Genomic DNA, 15134 nt, shown 5'->3' on the forward strand with positions numbered 1-15134 from the left:
CAGGGGTAGCAAATAGACAGTAATGCGGCTTTTGTTGCTATTATTATTTTTCTGCCGAATGACCTCATCATCTCAGAGATGCTCTGTCTTTATTCCTTACTGCTCCTCCCACACTGCCACATGTACAATGTGACCTTCAATGGTGACTGATTGCTTGGTGGCTGACTGATTCCAGGTGATACCGTTGATAAGCCCCTCGCAGTGATGCAGGTGGCCCTGAAGAGACAGCTCTGAGTGGCAATTGTTATGCTTCCTTGGATACGAGGCATATTTATAAAATGAGGCCACAGCCGGCGGGGGTCGGGGCTGAGACCGCAAGTGCTGCCAAGTGAGAACTAAGGAGGCCTAGTCCTCTAGGCAGTGGGGAACGGAGCCTGCCCTCTCCTGGTGACTTGCCGGTGTGCATTTATGACGATTAGAAGTGAGAAGCTCTCCAAAGGTGGGGTTGCAGCTGGGGGTGCCGCAGGGTGCGTGGCCGTGGACCCAGCTGGGCTCTGGCCTCTGCTTCTGTCCTCTCTGGTCACGTGGCCTCTCTTGGGGAGCTCGTCTAGGCCTGTGACATATGCTCTGCGGGTCTTTCTATCCAGTCCCCCATCGAGATGCAGACACCCCTGGCAGGGACCCCGGGAGGCAGGAGAAACCTCCGCCGCACCCGATAAAACAGCACAGGCCTCGGGAGGAGATCTGGGCTGACCGACCGCGGAACTGAACGCCATGGCCGTCCTCACAGGCTAGATCTTCACTCAGAGAAACGCTTCGACTGACGAGGGGCCTGGAAGCACGGGCAATAGGGCCGTGTGGACGAGGATGGGCTTGTTCGCCCTCAAGCCACACGTTTGGAATTTGGATACTCCCGGGGCTGGGGCCTCCCCTCCCCGCCGCCAGCCATCGTGCACAGTGAGGTGGACTGTGGACGGGAGATGAGTAGCCAGAGAAAATCCAGGAATTAGGGGTGGGGTGGGGTTAGGGTGGCAGTTCAGAGGTGAGGGCCACAGGGACCGAACATGCACGGGCACAGGGACAACGGCCAGGCCATGCGTGACGATAGAACCGTCACCCGCAGCTTCCGTGGTTGCCTCCCAGGGAGCCCCAGCTTCTACAGAAATTGGCTCAGGATGGTTAAGACCTGGTCAGTGACCGCTGGCTCCCCTGTTTTGTTCCTGTTCCCAACTTAGGACCAACCAGAGACCCGACTCTGCTCTCTAATCCAATCACCCGGGAGAGCCCGTCCTTCCCCGTGCACCTCCAGTCTCGCCCTGCCAAAAATAACACTTCACTGGAAAACGTTTCCCCTCCTCTGACAGCCTGTGAGTCTCTGCCACACCTAGTGATGGTGACCAACCCCACGACTGCCTGAGTTCAAATCCCAATCCCCTTTCTTACTGGCTGTGTGACCTCGGGCAAGTTACTTCATCTCTGTGTCTCAGGCACCTTATTGTAAGTGGAGATGCTAATGTAGCATACTACGGGGGTGCTGTGCCTTAGTGTAGATCGAAAGGCACTGGCCACCGTGCCTGGCCTGGTCAGTGTTCACTATTCTTCTTGTCATCCCCATTGCTAGTTGCTCGAGGAAGAATTCCAGAAGGAACCAGGAGCTGGATAGTGAGAGGGCAGAAGTGCTAAGAAGACGCAGGTAAAACTCCTGGGCCCCGGGAGAAGCTGCCAAGGGTGGGCAAAGCTCCTGCTCTAATCGCTGCTCTGTCCATGGGAGGAAATCCCCGCCTGGTCCCCGAGAAAGAGCTTCGGTATCCTCATCCCAATCATCGTCATCATCAGTGAGATCACCATCCTCAGCACCACCTCCCCCGTGAGGATCCAGAGCTACTCACGGAGTGGCCCACCCACCCGCCACCTGCAAGGCTGGAGCCAGGAGCTGGAGGGATTCAGAAGGAAGCCACCCTGGATCTCACCGTCTCCAGATGGCCAAGGGGCACTGGGAGTCAGGGGAAAGCAGCCATGGCTGAGTTTTAAAAATGCTAGGCTTGGACCCCGAGTCTGCCTCCTCTGGTTTTAAGGTCCAGGGGTGTTTGAAGGACAATGGCTGAGCGTGGAAAACCAACTCAAGCCCCGTGCTGGCCCAGTAGAGGCCCAATGCCCGCCACGGACCGAGCGCTCCAGGAGGCTCACCTGGCCATCCTTTCTGGTCCCTGTTTTAAGAGAACCTAACGCATGAGACTGGGGCTCCTCTGACACAGTGCTCAGGGCCACCGCCTCCTGGCTACAGCGCCTGGAGCGTTAGGACTTCCCTTCTCTGTGCCTTGGTGGTCTCACTTAGAAAATGGGGCAATAGGGAGTGTCCTCAGGGGGTCACGGAAAGGCCTGGGAGTCACCACGCCTGGCTCAGAGCCATGCCTGGCACACGCCAGCCCCTGTGAATGGCAGCAGACCTCCGTGCACCTGGGACAGGAGGAGCACGGGTGCAGGCTGGGCCCTCCCGGACTTGCTCCCTCCCCAGCCGGAGTCGGTGCGCATTCATTTTTTGAATGTTTTGGGGAATGAATTGCGTTTTGTTTTGCAATTGCTTTAAACAGAAAAATTGCAAAAAATAAGAGGAGTGTCGGGTACCCCTCCCCCAACTTTCCCTCACGACTGCATCTGACAGTATAGTGGACAAAAGTAAAGACATTAACAAGGATGAGGCACTAGCAACTCATCCATCGGTCTCACGGCGGACATTTTTCAAGTGACCAAATGAAAAAAAAAAAAAGAAGAAGAAGGACCTGCACGGGCCAAGGTGGTCCAGGAAGGCTCCCTGGAGGAGGGGGCCCAGGCTGGCTCTCGAAAGAGAAGAAGGTATTGAGACAGAGTGGCAGAGGTGTGGTGGCGGGGGTCCCAGGGTGTGCAGGGGTGTGGGAGACTCGCCACTCACACCGAGGCCGCGTGGGGCCGGGGATGGAGGGCTGGAGGGAGGAGGGGCGAGGGAAGAGGACCCTGGTGTACCTGGCCTTCTTTTTGTCCAGCTGCACCTCCTCTGTGCTCCCGTTGATGCCATAGAGCGTCATAAAGATGTTGGAGTCGGTGCCCCCGCCGACCACGTCGCCGGTCCACACCGTCATTTCGTAAAGCACCTGCCGTGGAGGGACACAGTCCTGAGCCTCCCCACCCGTCGACCCACCCAGCCTGCCTCCGTCTTGCCCCTGGCAGGCCCCACAGTGCCCAGCCCTGGAGACCTCGGCCTGGCGGAGGGCGCGCCGTGCGGCAGGAAGGTGACTGGAAGCCCAGGTTCACTGCGTCTCGGTCAGTCCAACCGCGCTGGCAGGACAGAGGCCTTTGAGATCATCCGAGCTCATCTGAATCCCAGAGCTGCCACCTGCCAGCTGCTGACCCTGTGCAGACCCCACCACTTGCCGGCCTGTCTCTGCGCCATCAGGCAGGTAGGGTGGAGTGGGCTACAGGCAGTCCATGTCTGCGCCCGGCCCTGGGCCTGACCTGGGGCTGGCTTCAGCTCCAGGTGCCCCACTTCCCGCCACAGCCAGCTTACACCGCCGTCTGTGAGCAAGCGTTGTCCTTGGAGTGACACCCGAAGGTGCTCGGCCTCAAGCCGTTGGTGAATACGACAGTCACCCATTCACACAATTTTGGCTTTAGACCTGGATTTTGCTCTTTTACCTCAGGTTTGCTCCAAGAAGGCTGGACTCCCTCCTGCTGTCCCCACTGGACGGCAGGGAGAGCCTGGCCCTACCGAGGCCCCGCCCTGGCCACCCTCTGAGAGGCAGCCTGGTGGCAAGAGGCATCCCCGCCACAGGTGTTCTGGGGTGTGCCTGGTGCTGGGCTCTCGTCCTCCATTCTCCCCCACGAGGCGCGTGAAGACTGACACCCAGGGTTAGAACCCAGGAGAGGTGGGGCAGCCCAGGCTGGCGGCTCCTTTGAGCAGCCATGGCCCACTCCATCCCTGGTGGCTGCCACATCCTGCCTTCACCACAGTGGTCATGCCCAGGCCACTGCGCCTGCTGGATGCTTTTCTAGCACCACCTGGAATCTTCCCCCAAACACTGCAGGCCCAGCCCAGGGGCTCAGAGCCACTTGCAGAGGGAGCACAGGACAGCTCTCCTGCTTTCAGGAGCCCCCCACGCCGCCCACTGCAGCGGGCACTGGTGGTGGGCAGGAGGGGCCACGGGGACACACATGGAGCCCGACCCTTTCATGCTCTTATCCAGAGAGGCATAAAAAATAGAATGATCAAAAGGAGCACGTTGGTGGCCCCGTGGAGACCGGCCTCCGAGGACTGGCCCTGTCACCCCTGTTCTCTGCGTCCACCTTTCTCTCCTTTACACAGACGCATCGCTTTTTATGTAATTGGTGTTTCCAAAAAGAGACAGAAGCAGGGCTCCTGTAAATCCGGTCTGGTATCAGGTGTCCTGGGGAGAGGGCCAGTCCAGAGAGCCCTGGGGTTCTTTGTACAGGGACAAACCTGGGTTCTTTTGTTCTGTGAATAGCGGTGATATGAACCTGGATCCTCTGGACTGGAGAGTTGGGAGGAGGCGCAGCTGCCCTGCACGGGTGGCGCACGCACAGGCGCACTCAGCTGGCAAGCGGGCGGGGGCAGAGGGCCTGGTGGCCGCTCACCCACACTGTGCAGCCGGCCGCTGAAGATGTCGGGAGCAGGAGCTGCCTGGACCGCAGAAAGTTCCGCTCCCTACTCTTCTGCAGAGGAGGCACAGGCAAGCCTGCTGCTGCCCATCAAGGGTTTTAGAATCCAGAACTCAGACCCTCCTGCCATTTCCACGCCCAAGATAGGCAGGGCCCGTCAGCTCCGTCCTTACCTCTGTGGGACAGATGAGCTGCCCATGGGTTTGGATTCAGAGACAGAGATAAGGGCTGGGGTTTCTGTTGATCCCACGGCTTGTGAGACACAGAGAGGCCACGGGGTCAGGCCGCCGACTGACTGGGTGTCCTTGGGTTCCAGACACGCAGGCGTCCTGTGCCCTGCCTGGCCCTGGCCTGAGTTCTCACAACTTGCCCAGGTCATTTGGCCAGTTGGATGGAGAACAAGGACAGGGCTGTGGAGCTCCTGCCTTCCAGGCTTTCCCAGTTGAGGAGGGTCCCATTCCCTGCTCTGCGAGACCCAGAGGGTCTCAAGGGTCACCCTTCTCTGTGCCCCTGCTGGTGGTGCTGGTGGAGCCCCCTGGGAGAACGGCCCCCGCGTGCCCGTGCAGAGCGCCGAGCTTCTGAAGCTCTTCACAGCTCGTTCATGAGCTCACCGTCCTCACAGTGGTAGGAATCTGGATCCTGGACGAGAGACCTGACAGGCACTGTCTCCTTGTGGCGTATGAGAAACCCAGGCCCAGAGAGGCTAAGTGATTTTCCCAAGGTCACAGCAGCAGACCAAAGAGAGTACTCCCTTGTTCCTAGCGCAGGGAGCCCCGCAGCAGGTCAGGCTAGAGTGCCCCCGCCATGAGTCTCTACTGCCTCGCCCAGGCTCCCCTGCTGCTCCCTGCCCTACAGGCACGCCCATGGTGTCCCCTTACCTTCACACCGATGTTCACCACCGTGGCGTCCAGCAGGTCAAAAACACGAGAGGTGACGCCGTCGCCCCGGTCCTTGGCGAGCCAGCAGTTGCAGCATAGCGTGTACTTGATGCCCTGGGTGGGCACTGCCAAGCACAGCTCTTCCACCAGCCAGCAGCTCTCGGGGGAGGCCCCGTCATGGCCCAGCTGGGAAGAGACACACCAGCCTGTGAGGACCTGGGTACAACTGGGAAGAGAGTCCTTTCTGTTCAACATCCCCCTCCCTGTCCTGTGCCCCCGACTCTTAACGTTTCCTTCCAGTGTGCTGAGCACTCGCTGGCCCAAGGCCCTCCCATGAATAAGATTTTACCCATCTAATTAAAGTCTCTAAGCAGAGGACTTCGAGTTAATCAAAGAATGACTCTGGGTGGGCCTGGCCTCATCAGGCGAGCCCTTGGAAAGAGGCTCTGGATGTTGGGGATGGAAGAAGTCAGAGGGGCCTGGAGCAGAGGGGAGTCTCCACTGGCCTTGAACAAGGACCCTGCCACGTTTTGGAAACAGCCACAAAGTGGGGAACGGCAGGTAAACTCTGGGAACTGAAGCCCTCTGTCCTACAACCCCAAGAAAATGGATTTGGCCAACAGGACCCCACACCTTGGACAAGATCACAGCTCTGGCTGCGACTTGCTTCCATCCCAGGGGGGCCTTTAGAGTGGACCTGGCTAACTCACATCTGGACTCCTGACCCACAGGAGTCTTTTACCTCAGGTTTGCTCCAAGAAGGCTGGACCCACGGGAGGCCACTCACTGTGCTATTTTGAGGGATTAAATCTGAGAATTGGCTGCACACAGATGGAAAGTTAATACCTGGGACATCTCAGAAGTGGACAGGTGGAGCATGGGAACCAGAGAGGTGGATGACTCGCCCAAGGTCACCCAGCTCTTGGATGATGGAGGCTGGGAGGTTTCCCTCTGCTCCGGGGTCTGAGGAGCTCCAGGTCATTGCTCTGCCTGACCCCAGTCCCTCCAGCCCCCCATGTACTGGTCATCTCCTTCCTTCCCTACAGGGGTCACATCACATGGTCCCAAAGGCCAGCACCTCTATTTTCTTGATGACGCCCACATCCAAGCCTCCGACGTAGAACTCCTCCACGGAGCCGCAGGCGAAGCCCCTCTTCCCCTGGGGGTAGTCCAGCCAGATGCGGTTGCTGCGCTCATCCTCCTCTCCGATGAGTAAGACGAAGGCCCGGCTGTCGGTGGCCGCGTCCTTGTGCTTCCCAGTGGTCACCGACACGTAGTAGGGAATGACTGCAAGAGAAGGTGGCGGCCGGCCTCACAGTGGGCCAGGAGGCCGGGCTCGCTCCACAGGCCTGGAGGTGCCATGGCCCCAGAGGCCGCTGGGCTCGGCTCCCTCTCAGAGCCCAGTGCAAGGCAACTTCCCAGCCGGAGAGTTTCCTCCAGTGTCTACTCTCCAGGGAATGAGGGAGTTGGTAACTCCCAACGTGGACACGGAAGAGAGTGTCCTTGTCACTGGTTCGGAGTGTCAAGCTTTGGAGAGCCCTTTTGGCCAATTGTCTTGAACCCAGCATGACCAGGTAAAAAGGTAAGGACAGTGGCCTCTCTGCACGTGCAGGAGTTAGGTGGCAGAAAAGCGTCCACCATCAGCAAAAAAGAGGTTGGCAAAAGCGAGTTCTTACAGAAAGGAATTTGAGGAAGTGTAACAAAAATGTATTATATGCATTTATCATGTGAGAGGAAAGTTCTAGAAGATATCCATTTCCAAACCAAACCAGACTAATCAGCATACCAACTTGCTCGGTTGAGCATGGCATAGATTTCTAGCTCCCCCACTCAGCATCGCTCTCCTGGAAGCTATGGGGAGCCATAACAGGCCAGCAGGTGCTGTTGGGAACACCTTCTTTAAAGGGTTTGACTCTCCTTGGAATGTGGATGGGGCAGCTGCCATTCCAAGAGCCATCTTAGAGACATGGGCAACCTTTAGGATGCAAGCCATTTATAAGGTTGCCCGGTGACCAGGTTGAAGGGTCCTGTTGACCGATGTCACCGAAGCTGATGGATTAGTCCCAAAGGGCCTACTTCTGAACTCTCATGAAGGAAAAAGACAAAAAAAATCCGCATTCCTGTAAGCCACCACCTCCAGGCATCGTCGTTTGCAGTTACTGATTGATAGCGAGTTGAAAGTCCTCCTCCTGGTCCATCTTCCTCAGTGGGTTGGGGGACACTGCCCTGGCAGAGCGGGTTAGGGTCATACAATCTGTAGCTCTGAAAAGTTCCCAAATTAGCCCTTCGTGGGATTAAATGCGTTGTTTTCTGTACCTGTGTTTCCCTGTTTCGTCTCCACGAGGAGAGCCCACAGGCCTTTCCACAGGGATCACAGTGCTTAGCTAAGGAGAAGCACTTTGGGGGTGCTCTGGTGGGGGGTCCTGTCCTCTATTCACAGTGTGAGAGGCAGTGTGTGCATAGATTGGCTCTCTTTGCCTGATCCCACAGACCCACCATGTGATCTCCTGGAGTAGGACATGGCCACACGCTTATGCTTCGGGGACTGAAAGAAAAGCAGTGTGTTTAAATGTTCAGTAGGCAAATCTAGAGGCACCTTATCTCAAAAATCTGGCAAAAGGAACTTGTCAGGGAATTATGATGCTGCTTTATAGAAGAAGAAAAATCTGAAGCTGAGAGACTGATTTGTCCAAAGCTGGGTTTATTGTCAGAACCAGAAATGGAACTTATGTCCCCAACCAACCAGCTTGGTACTGCCTTCCCCGCTCCTACCACACCTGACATCATGTTTCGTGTGGCCGAGCGCACTGTCAACAAGCAGGGCATTTGCGCTGTTGCTGTTGGCTTCTGTCCGCTTGTCCCAGGCCCTCTGGCCTGAATCTGTGTTCTGAGAGTCCGGGCAAGGGCAGGGTGGGGGACCAGTGGATAAAAGGTATCATCAGCTCATATCTGTTAGCCTTTGCTTCTCCATCTCTAAATGCAGTTTACCTCTCACCTCACAGGGTTGTTGTGGGGATGAAACCGGCAATCCATACGAACACTGTGTAAATCACAAAGCACTGGACCTAACTGATCAATGACCCCGGGGCTGAAGAACAGCCCATTCGAGAATAGCCTAGAAACATCTCCATGTGCCTGCTCCCCGTCTTCAGAGCTCCCTGCTCAGCTTACCTGGGCCCTCCTGAACATAGTCAGCCATGGGTCCTGTCACGGTGGCGATGTCCACATCCGCCATCTTGGAGCTCAGGGCAATCTCCCAGAAGTCAGCGGGACTGCTGCAGTTGCTACTGCGGTCCCCGGTGTACTCCTGTCCAGAAAGCATCACTCAGGCCTGTTACAGCTCCAACGTCTTCTGCCTCAAGAACCCGCCCCAGGTATAAGATGGTGATAGGCGTGTTTAAGGCCCTGATCACCCCTCACTGTACCTTCTCGTAAAAAAGCCTCTCCAGCCGTCCATCCTCCTTCTTGAGGGACAGCCAGCGCCCGCACAGGAACAGGAACTCGTCCTCATTGGTGTCATTCCAGATCTCCACCTTCTCCACATACCAGTCTGCACACCATTTGCTGTTATCATGGCGCAGCTTGATCTTGTAGATGACGCCCAGGTCAGCAGCCTCGATGATGAACGTGTCGGCCTGAGGAGTCCAGGGGTGGGAACTTGGTGGGGAGCATCCCACTGCATCCCACTCTGACCCCTTCCTCTCAGGACCTTCCGTCCTCCCTAATTATGACTGAACAGATCCTAGTTGGGAAACCCTCCAGGTCCAAAGCCCAGAGAGAAGTGATTGGCATCCAAGTTCAAGGCCTCACTTCCGTAACGGCTCCATTCGACCGTCCACTCATATGTGCAATTCCCTGGAGAAAACTGCCTTTGCCCAAATTTCTCTTGGGATAAACTTGTGGGTGTTTGGAAGATGAACCCTGATGAACTGTGTGAGGGGTTGGCACCTGATGGCCATGACAGTGACAGATGAGGGATGCTTCATCTTCTTATAACTTGAAACACCAGAAATTGAGTTCATTAGAGTAAAAATGGGCACAGCCTGTGACACAGCCCTTCCCCTTCTTTGCATCTGTTTTAGAGGAAGACTTTCAGATGTGCACAAGAAGGCTTATCGTACCAGTTGACAGGGGGAAATTGGAAGCCAGCTGAGGCTCCATTCTTGGGAAAGCTAAACAACTCTGGCACAGCCTTTCCCGTGGAATGGATGTGCGTGGTGGTTACGAAGAAGAGCCAACTCCTCTACGTTTGAATATCCTGACACAGAAAGATTGCCAAGGCATCCCGCTGAATGCCAAAGGCAAGTTGGAGAAGTATTTATATAGCATGATGTCTTTTATGTAAAAAAGTGAAACCACAGAGTGTTCTTGTCCGTGTTCTCTGAGCACACGTACCAGTATTCAGAGAAAGCATTGAGAAAGGTGTGGAGACAGGAGAAAGCCTCGAACTTTCTGGAAACTGGGCCCAGTGGTCTGTCAGGGACATTCCAGGTAGGCCACACAGGGTGTCATGAAGGTCTGCAAGTCATGTGAAGGGTTCAGGTGAGACCTGGGTTCTGTGGGGACCCCAGAAGGACTGAAGTGTGGTAGTGACTCCAGCAGCTTTGGACAGGTTAATTGAGGGGAGCAGAAGATGGATTGGCTGGTGGGGCTGGAGCAGAGAGACCTGGCCAGTTCAATAAGCGAGGTGAGAAGGGGAAGGGCTGAGTCTCCATGGAGCTGACTCAACTGACGGGAGGATAGTTAGAGGGGAGAAGCTCCCAGATCTGAAGATTGAACGGATGTGGGCGGGGAGGAGGGGTGACAGAAAAATGGGTATCAGAGGTGACCCCTAGATTCCAGAGCAAGTGATTAGAGAAATGGAATTTTTTCGATGCTCAGCATTGAACTTAAGGTCCTATAAATAGTAACCGATCCAGAGAAAGCTCCAGCTGTTTTGGTGGAGTACCAAAGCCAGCAGACGGAGTAGAACGTGATGGAGCAGAATGGGGTGAGTTTTCTCGTGACGTAGCAGTTGCCGAATCTGAAGACAGAGGAGGACAGGCGGCATTTCCAGCATTCGAAATTTCATTCATTGGTTCACTTAACACATATTTATTTATTGAGCACCTGTTCTTTGCTCTGTAAATACTGCCGTGCACAAAAATTGATCTATTAGCTGTATGTGGCACATTGTCATGTTACCAAAGCATTTTCCAGGCATTGGCACCAGGCATCCAAGCAGGCAGAGAACGAGTGAGCTCTGCCAAGCCGGGACAATACCCAGCACAAGGACTCGACTGTGTGCCAGGCACTTCACAGGTTTTAATTCAGTTGACTGTCACAGTGACTCAAAGCTAACTCCATTTTATGAGGAGGAAGCTGAGGCATGGAGTTGCTAAGTAGCTTGCCCAAGATCACCCCACTAATAAGTATTAGAACCAGGATCTGAATTCAGGTGATCTGACCCTGAATTCTGGGCACTACTTCATCATGTCCCTGGGGTCAGGGACATCACAGGAATCCACTTGACCTCTTTGGCATTCCATGTTTTCCAAAATGCATAGGGGAGGATAGGCTTCCTCCTAGCTACTGTATATGGGCAGTGAACAAGTACATCTCTTGCAGGGAGTGTGTGTGTGTGTGTGTGTGTGTGTGTGCCTTTAAATTGTCTTCTGTGATGCAGGATGCTCTTACATCTCGCCCTGCTTCTCAGGGCAAGGTCTACTTAGCACGCACACTACATCCCCACTTCAGAAGCAGAGAACTGAAGTGAAGGTAAATGACTTATTTCTAGATGAAGGAACAGATCAATGGGAGCTCTGGGGTCTGACTCCCAGGATCTGCCTGCCAGCTTGGAACTCCTTCCATGAGGCCGGGCTCCTGGGGTCACCAGCCACTGCAGACCCACTTAGATGACACCCACTCTTCTTGCCCCGGGTCTAATTTCCTCCATAGGTAGCAAGTGGTTTAACACTAAGGGCCACGCCTGGCCAAAGGTCAGACTTTAGGACACCCTTGATAAATACCCATTGGTTGATGTGTGAAATCCCTCCACAAGACCGTGAGCAAGACCACAGCTTGGATTAAGAGCCAGTTCCCCAAATGTGACCTCCTAGCCTGTGGGGGCTTGGGGACGTTTTAGATGAATGGAGAGGAGAAGGAAAAGAAGCTGTGGGTCAAGTGAAGGGGTCAAGGCAGGCAGGGCACAGGGGGAGAGCTGAGCTGCTTCAAGGTCCCTCTGGGCAGACTTCCTTCTTGGAAAATCACAGTATGTCCAAGCTGGAAGGACCTTAGACACTGTCTGGTCATGTGGTTTTTCAAGCCTTTTACTAGTCACAGAACCTTTGCTTGCTAGAGGGCTTGCTTGGTGCCCCAATAAATAGGCCAGGTCAAAGAGGTCCTACCTGGGTGGTAGTGGGGGCTGTCTGCCCCCCATATCCCCCATGGTTCCTGAGGACCTTATGCTCTGCACGACAAAGTCAAATCAAAGACAAATCAAATTTGATCCCTTACTTTACAGATCAGGAAACTGAGGTCTGGGAAGTTGAAGGCGGAACCAGGCAACTAGACCCCCAGGTCAAGTCTCTGTTGGCCCAGCGGCTGCTGCTCTGCAGCCCTCACCTCCCACACGTGGTGAAGCTGAGACTGTCCCCTGGAGCCAACAACGTGGAGCTCCAGGCCCACATTCTGCCCCACCCGAACTCACCTGTGGGACCCTGGGCAGGTACATCTGCTGAGAGAGGGGGATGGGCTGCTCTGTGGGGGAAGGGGACGGCCAAAAGCCCAAATGAGGGTTCACAACACCCCATAGACTTTCCAAACATCCCTGGGGGCCAAGGAGAGCCAGCACCCAGATAACTGCGCTCAGCACGCCCCGCCCCGCGTACCGTTCCTTTCTCAAACTTGTTGGTGCGGTTCTCCGACTTGCCCAGGTACCGCTCCCCGGTGTCCCCCAGGTCTCCGTAGATGGTGATGTAGACCTTGGCATCCGTCCCTGCCCCTGGAACATTCCCTGTGAAGATCTGCACCGAGTACAGCACGACTGGGCAGGAAGTCGGACAGAAAGACAGACAGAGGGAAGAAAAGGGTGACAGCACCTTAGATTTGGGGGGGTGGGACTTGTAGGAGGAGTGAGGTCTGGTCTGGGCCTGGAGGAGGCAAGGCCTTCCTCTTGCTCAGTTAGGCACGTTCAGCCACACCCCGCACTGCGCTGGTCTAGACCCGGGGGCTCTCAGAGAACCAAAGCATGGAGACTTCTCCTAGTGCACCTCAAACCAGCCACCTATGCAGCCACTCAGTGTCCAGGGAGAAAGACCCCAAATGCCACATGAAGTGGGCCCACATTGTGGTCACTAAATCTTCCTGCTGGGACGCGCTGTCAATCACCCAGCCTTCCATCTGACTGTCGTCAACACCAGATCCTTCTAACTGGATTTTGGGAAAATACAATACTTTTGAAAAGATAATTGCCCATCCGTGTCCATTTCCTTATTTTCGCTCATTCTCCAACCTACTGACACCCCTTTCCTTTCCCCAGGGCTTCAGACAAACTCTTCTCAAAGCCCCAGGGACCACGATCCCTCCTCTGTTCCCCAGGGTCCCTGGGAAGCACTTGATACATATTGGGGTGATGATTATGGAAAGTCCTTAAGGAAAATGGAAGCTAGTGGCCTCTTGTTTTGCCTTCTGCTGTGGCCTCTTGGAAGGAGAAGAAACAGCCCCTCTTCCGACCTCTGACTTCGTGGAAGAAGCCTTCCAAAACTTTTTTTTCTAATTTTTAAATTTTTTTCTTAGTTGTTAGATGGACACAATACCTTTATTTTATTTATTTTTATGTGGTGCTGAGGATCGAATCCAGGGCCTCACATGTGCTAAGCAAGCACTCTACCACTGAATTAAATCCCAGTCTCCCTGAAATCTTTTGAATGAAGGCTGGGAGTGCTTGTCTCCTCTCCATACTCCACTGTCCAAGGAAATCTTGAGTTTCAGGTCAAGGATGAGAGGACTTAGCTGGATTTTCCCCAAGGGAGCTTTGAGATGAAGGCTCGAGGCCAATTTCCCTCATCCTGGGAGGTAGGGACCCTCATCTGCACATAGAAACTGGGTAGGGAGATGGCTGCCTGGCTCATGTGGGGACCTGAAGCCTGAAGAAGGCCTCAGGGGCAGAAAAGAGGATCTCTTGACAAAGCCAGGGTTCATGCAATGGTGTTTATGACCCAGAGAAATGGCACCAAGTGTTGGCAGAGAGACAACAGCAACAGTGGCACAGCGTGTGGCAGAGGGCACAGGGAGGAGTGGCGCCTACCCTGGACCAAGGACCAGGCTCTCCTGTGAGCCTCAGGATTCTCACAGGACCGCAAGACCTGAGAGGGGCTTTCTCTCCAGCCCTGGCCAGTGGGCCCACGACCACCTCCAACCCAGTGTGGGTAAGTGAGGGGCTCTGGGTTGCTCCTGGTTACGGGCACATGCACCCCCAGATGAGGTTCCTGGTATTCCCTTGAGTTCCGCAGCGTGCTCTTCTTCTGCCTCTCTGGATGTGCCTTCCTGAGCAGCATCGTGCACCCCTGTCCACCCTGTGGATCCCGAGGTCTCCCAGTTCCACCCGCATCGCTCAGCTCGCATCTTGCACAGCCCGGCATTGTCTTCCTCCAGTTCCTGGGTCTGTATCTCCAGGCCAGTAGCCTCCCCTGCTTCAAATCCCCGCTCTGCTACCTAGTGGTCACCTCCACCTTGACTAGACCCCAGCATCAAACTCACACATGCAAATGAACTCTGCCCCTGCTGCATTGTGAGACTTGATGGTCAGAGGCGCGACCCCAACCTGAGGGCAACCAGGGACTCATCACACCCCTCCCACCCCACTCAGCTGAGTGCACAGTCCAGCCTGCACTTCCGGTGCTGCCTTAGTAAATGAAATCTCTTGTTGCTTAAAAGAGCCAACATCACCCAAGTCTGCCAGGCTAATACTGACATGAAGTGACATTAGGAGTCTTGTCACAGTTGAGACACAACAGTTGACTCTCCTCCCCTCTCACTGCCTCCCCTCCACTTCCTGACTGCCTTCAGCTCTGTTCCACACATGGAATCACTGTGGGTGGGCGAGCCTGCTAGGACACTTTTATAGGAGCCTTCGTCCCAGAGTGCTGATGTGTCCCCAGGGGCTGTGACTAAATGGCCTTCCTACTCCCCTACTCCACCCCCACTGATTTTTCCAGTCCTTTGGGAATTAGGAGAAGAGATCCAGCTTCTGGGTGCTGAGCAATGCGGTGTGCAGGATCCAGCTATTTCTGGATCCTCCTCCCTCCCCGCCCCACCCAGGCCACAGCTCATCAGTGGAAAGATGTTTCCCTAGAAACATCACCGAGCTCCGAGTGGGTTTTGTGGCAAGTGATTCATACAGAACAGCCCAAGTGCACTGCTGGGACAGCTGTCCAGGGCATCCTCTGGGGTTCAAGAAGAAAAGAGAACCATCCCCTGATTCAATGGCAAGAAAGGAGTATGGAGTAGGGAGAGCCGCAGGACTCATTTTTGTTTCCAAGTGAGTGGCAGTTGAGATCCAGCTTCTGGGTGCACAGGAAGTTAGAGCACAGGAGTTAGAGCTGATAGAAAAGGAAAATGATATTTGTCTTTTGACTGTCTTACTGCTTGGTGGGCAGAAAGATCTGTTCCCCTGGCTTTACATGG

At 54.9% G+C, this 15134-nt stretch overlaps 1 protein-coding gene across 3 annotated transcripts in view; it reads right to left on the bottom strand.

Annotated features, from left to right (window-relative positions):
• Nucleotides 1-15134, bottom strand: part of Loxhd1 (lipoxygenase homology PLAT domains 1) — a 143983-nt gene that overhangs the window by 25317 nt on the left and 103532 nt on the right. For 2 of the 3 annotated variants that reach the window (XM_047526740.1, XM_047526737.1), the window contains 6 exons: nt 12338-12492; nt 8894-9103; nt 8640-8775; nt 6547-6755; nt 5469-5654; nt 2941-3068 (listed from right to left, as the gene is read on the bottom strand). In XM_047526740.1, coding sequence (XP_047382696.1) covers nt 2941-3068; nt 5469-5654; nt 6547-6755; nt 8640-8775; nt 8894-9103; nt 12338-12492 — 1024 coding nt within the window. The remainder of the gene's footprint in view (nt 1-2940; nt 3069-5468; nt 5655-6546; nt 6756-8639; nt 8776-8893; nt 9104-12337; nt 12493-15134) is intronic. The other variant, XM_047526739.1, reaches the window with a different exon arrangement.

Source organism: Sciurus carolinensis, chromosome 15 (genome assembly GCF_902686445.1).
Source record: "Sciurus carolinensis chromosome 15, mSciCar1.2, whole genome shotgun sequence".
Taxonomy (NCBI): Eukaryota; Metazoa; Chordata; class Mammalia; order Rodentia; family Sciuridae; genus Sciurus; species Sciurus carolinensis.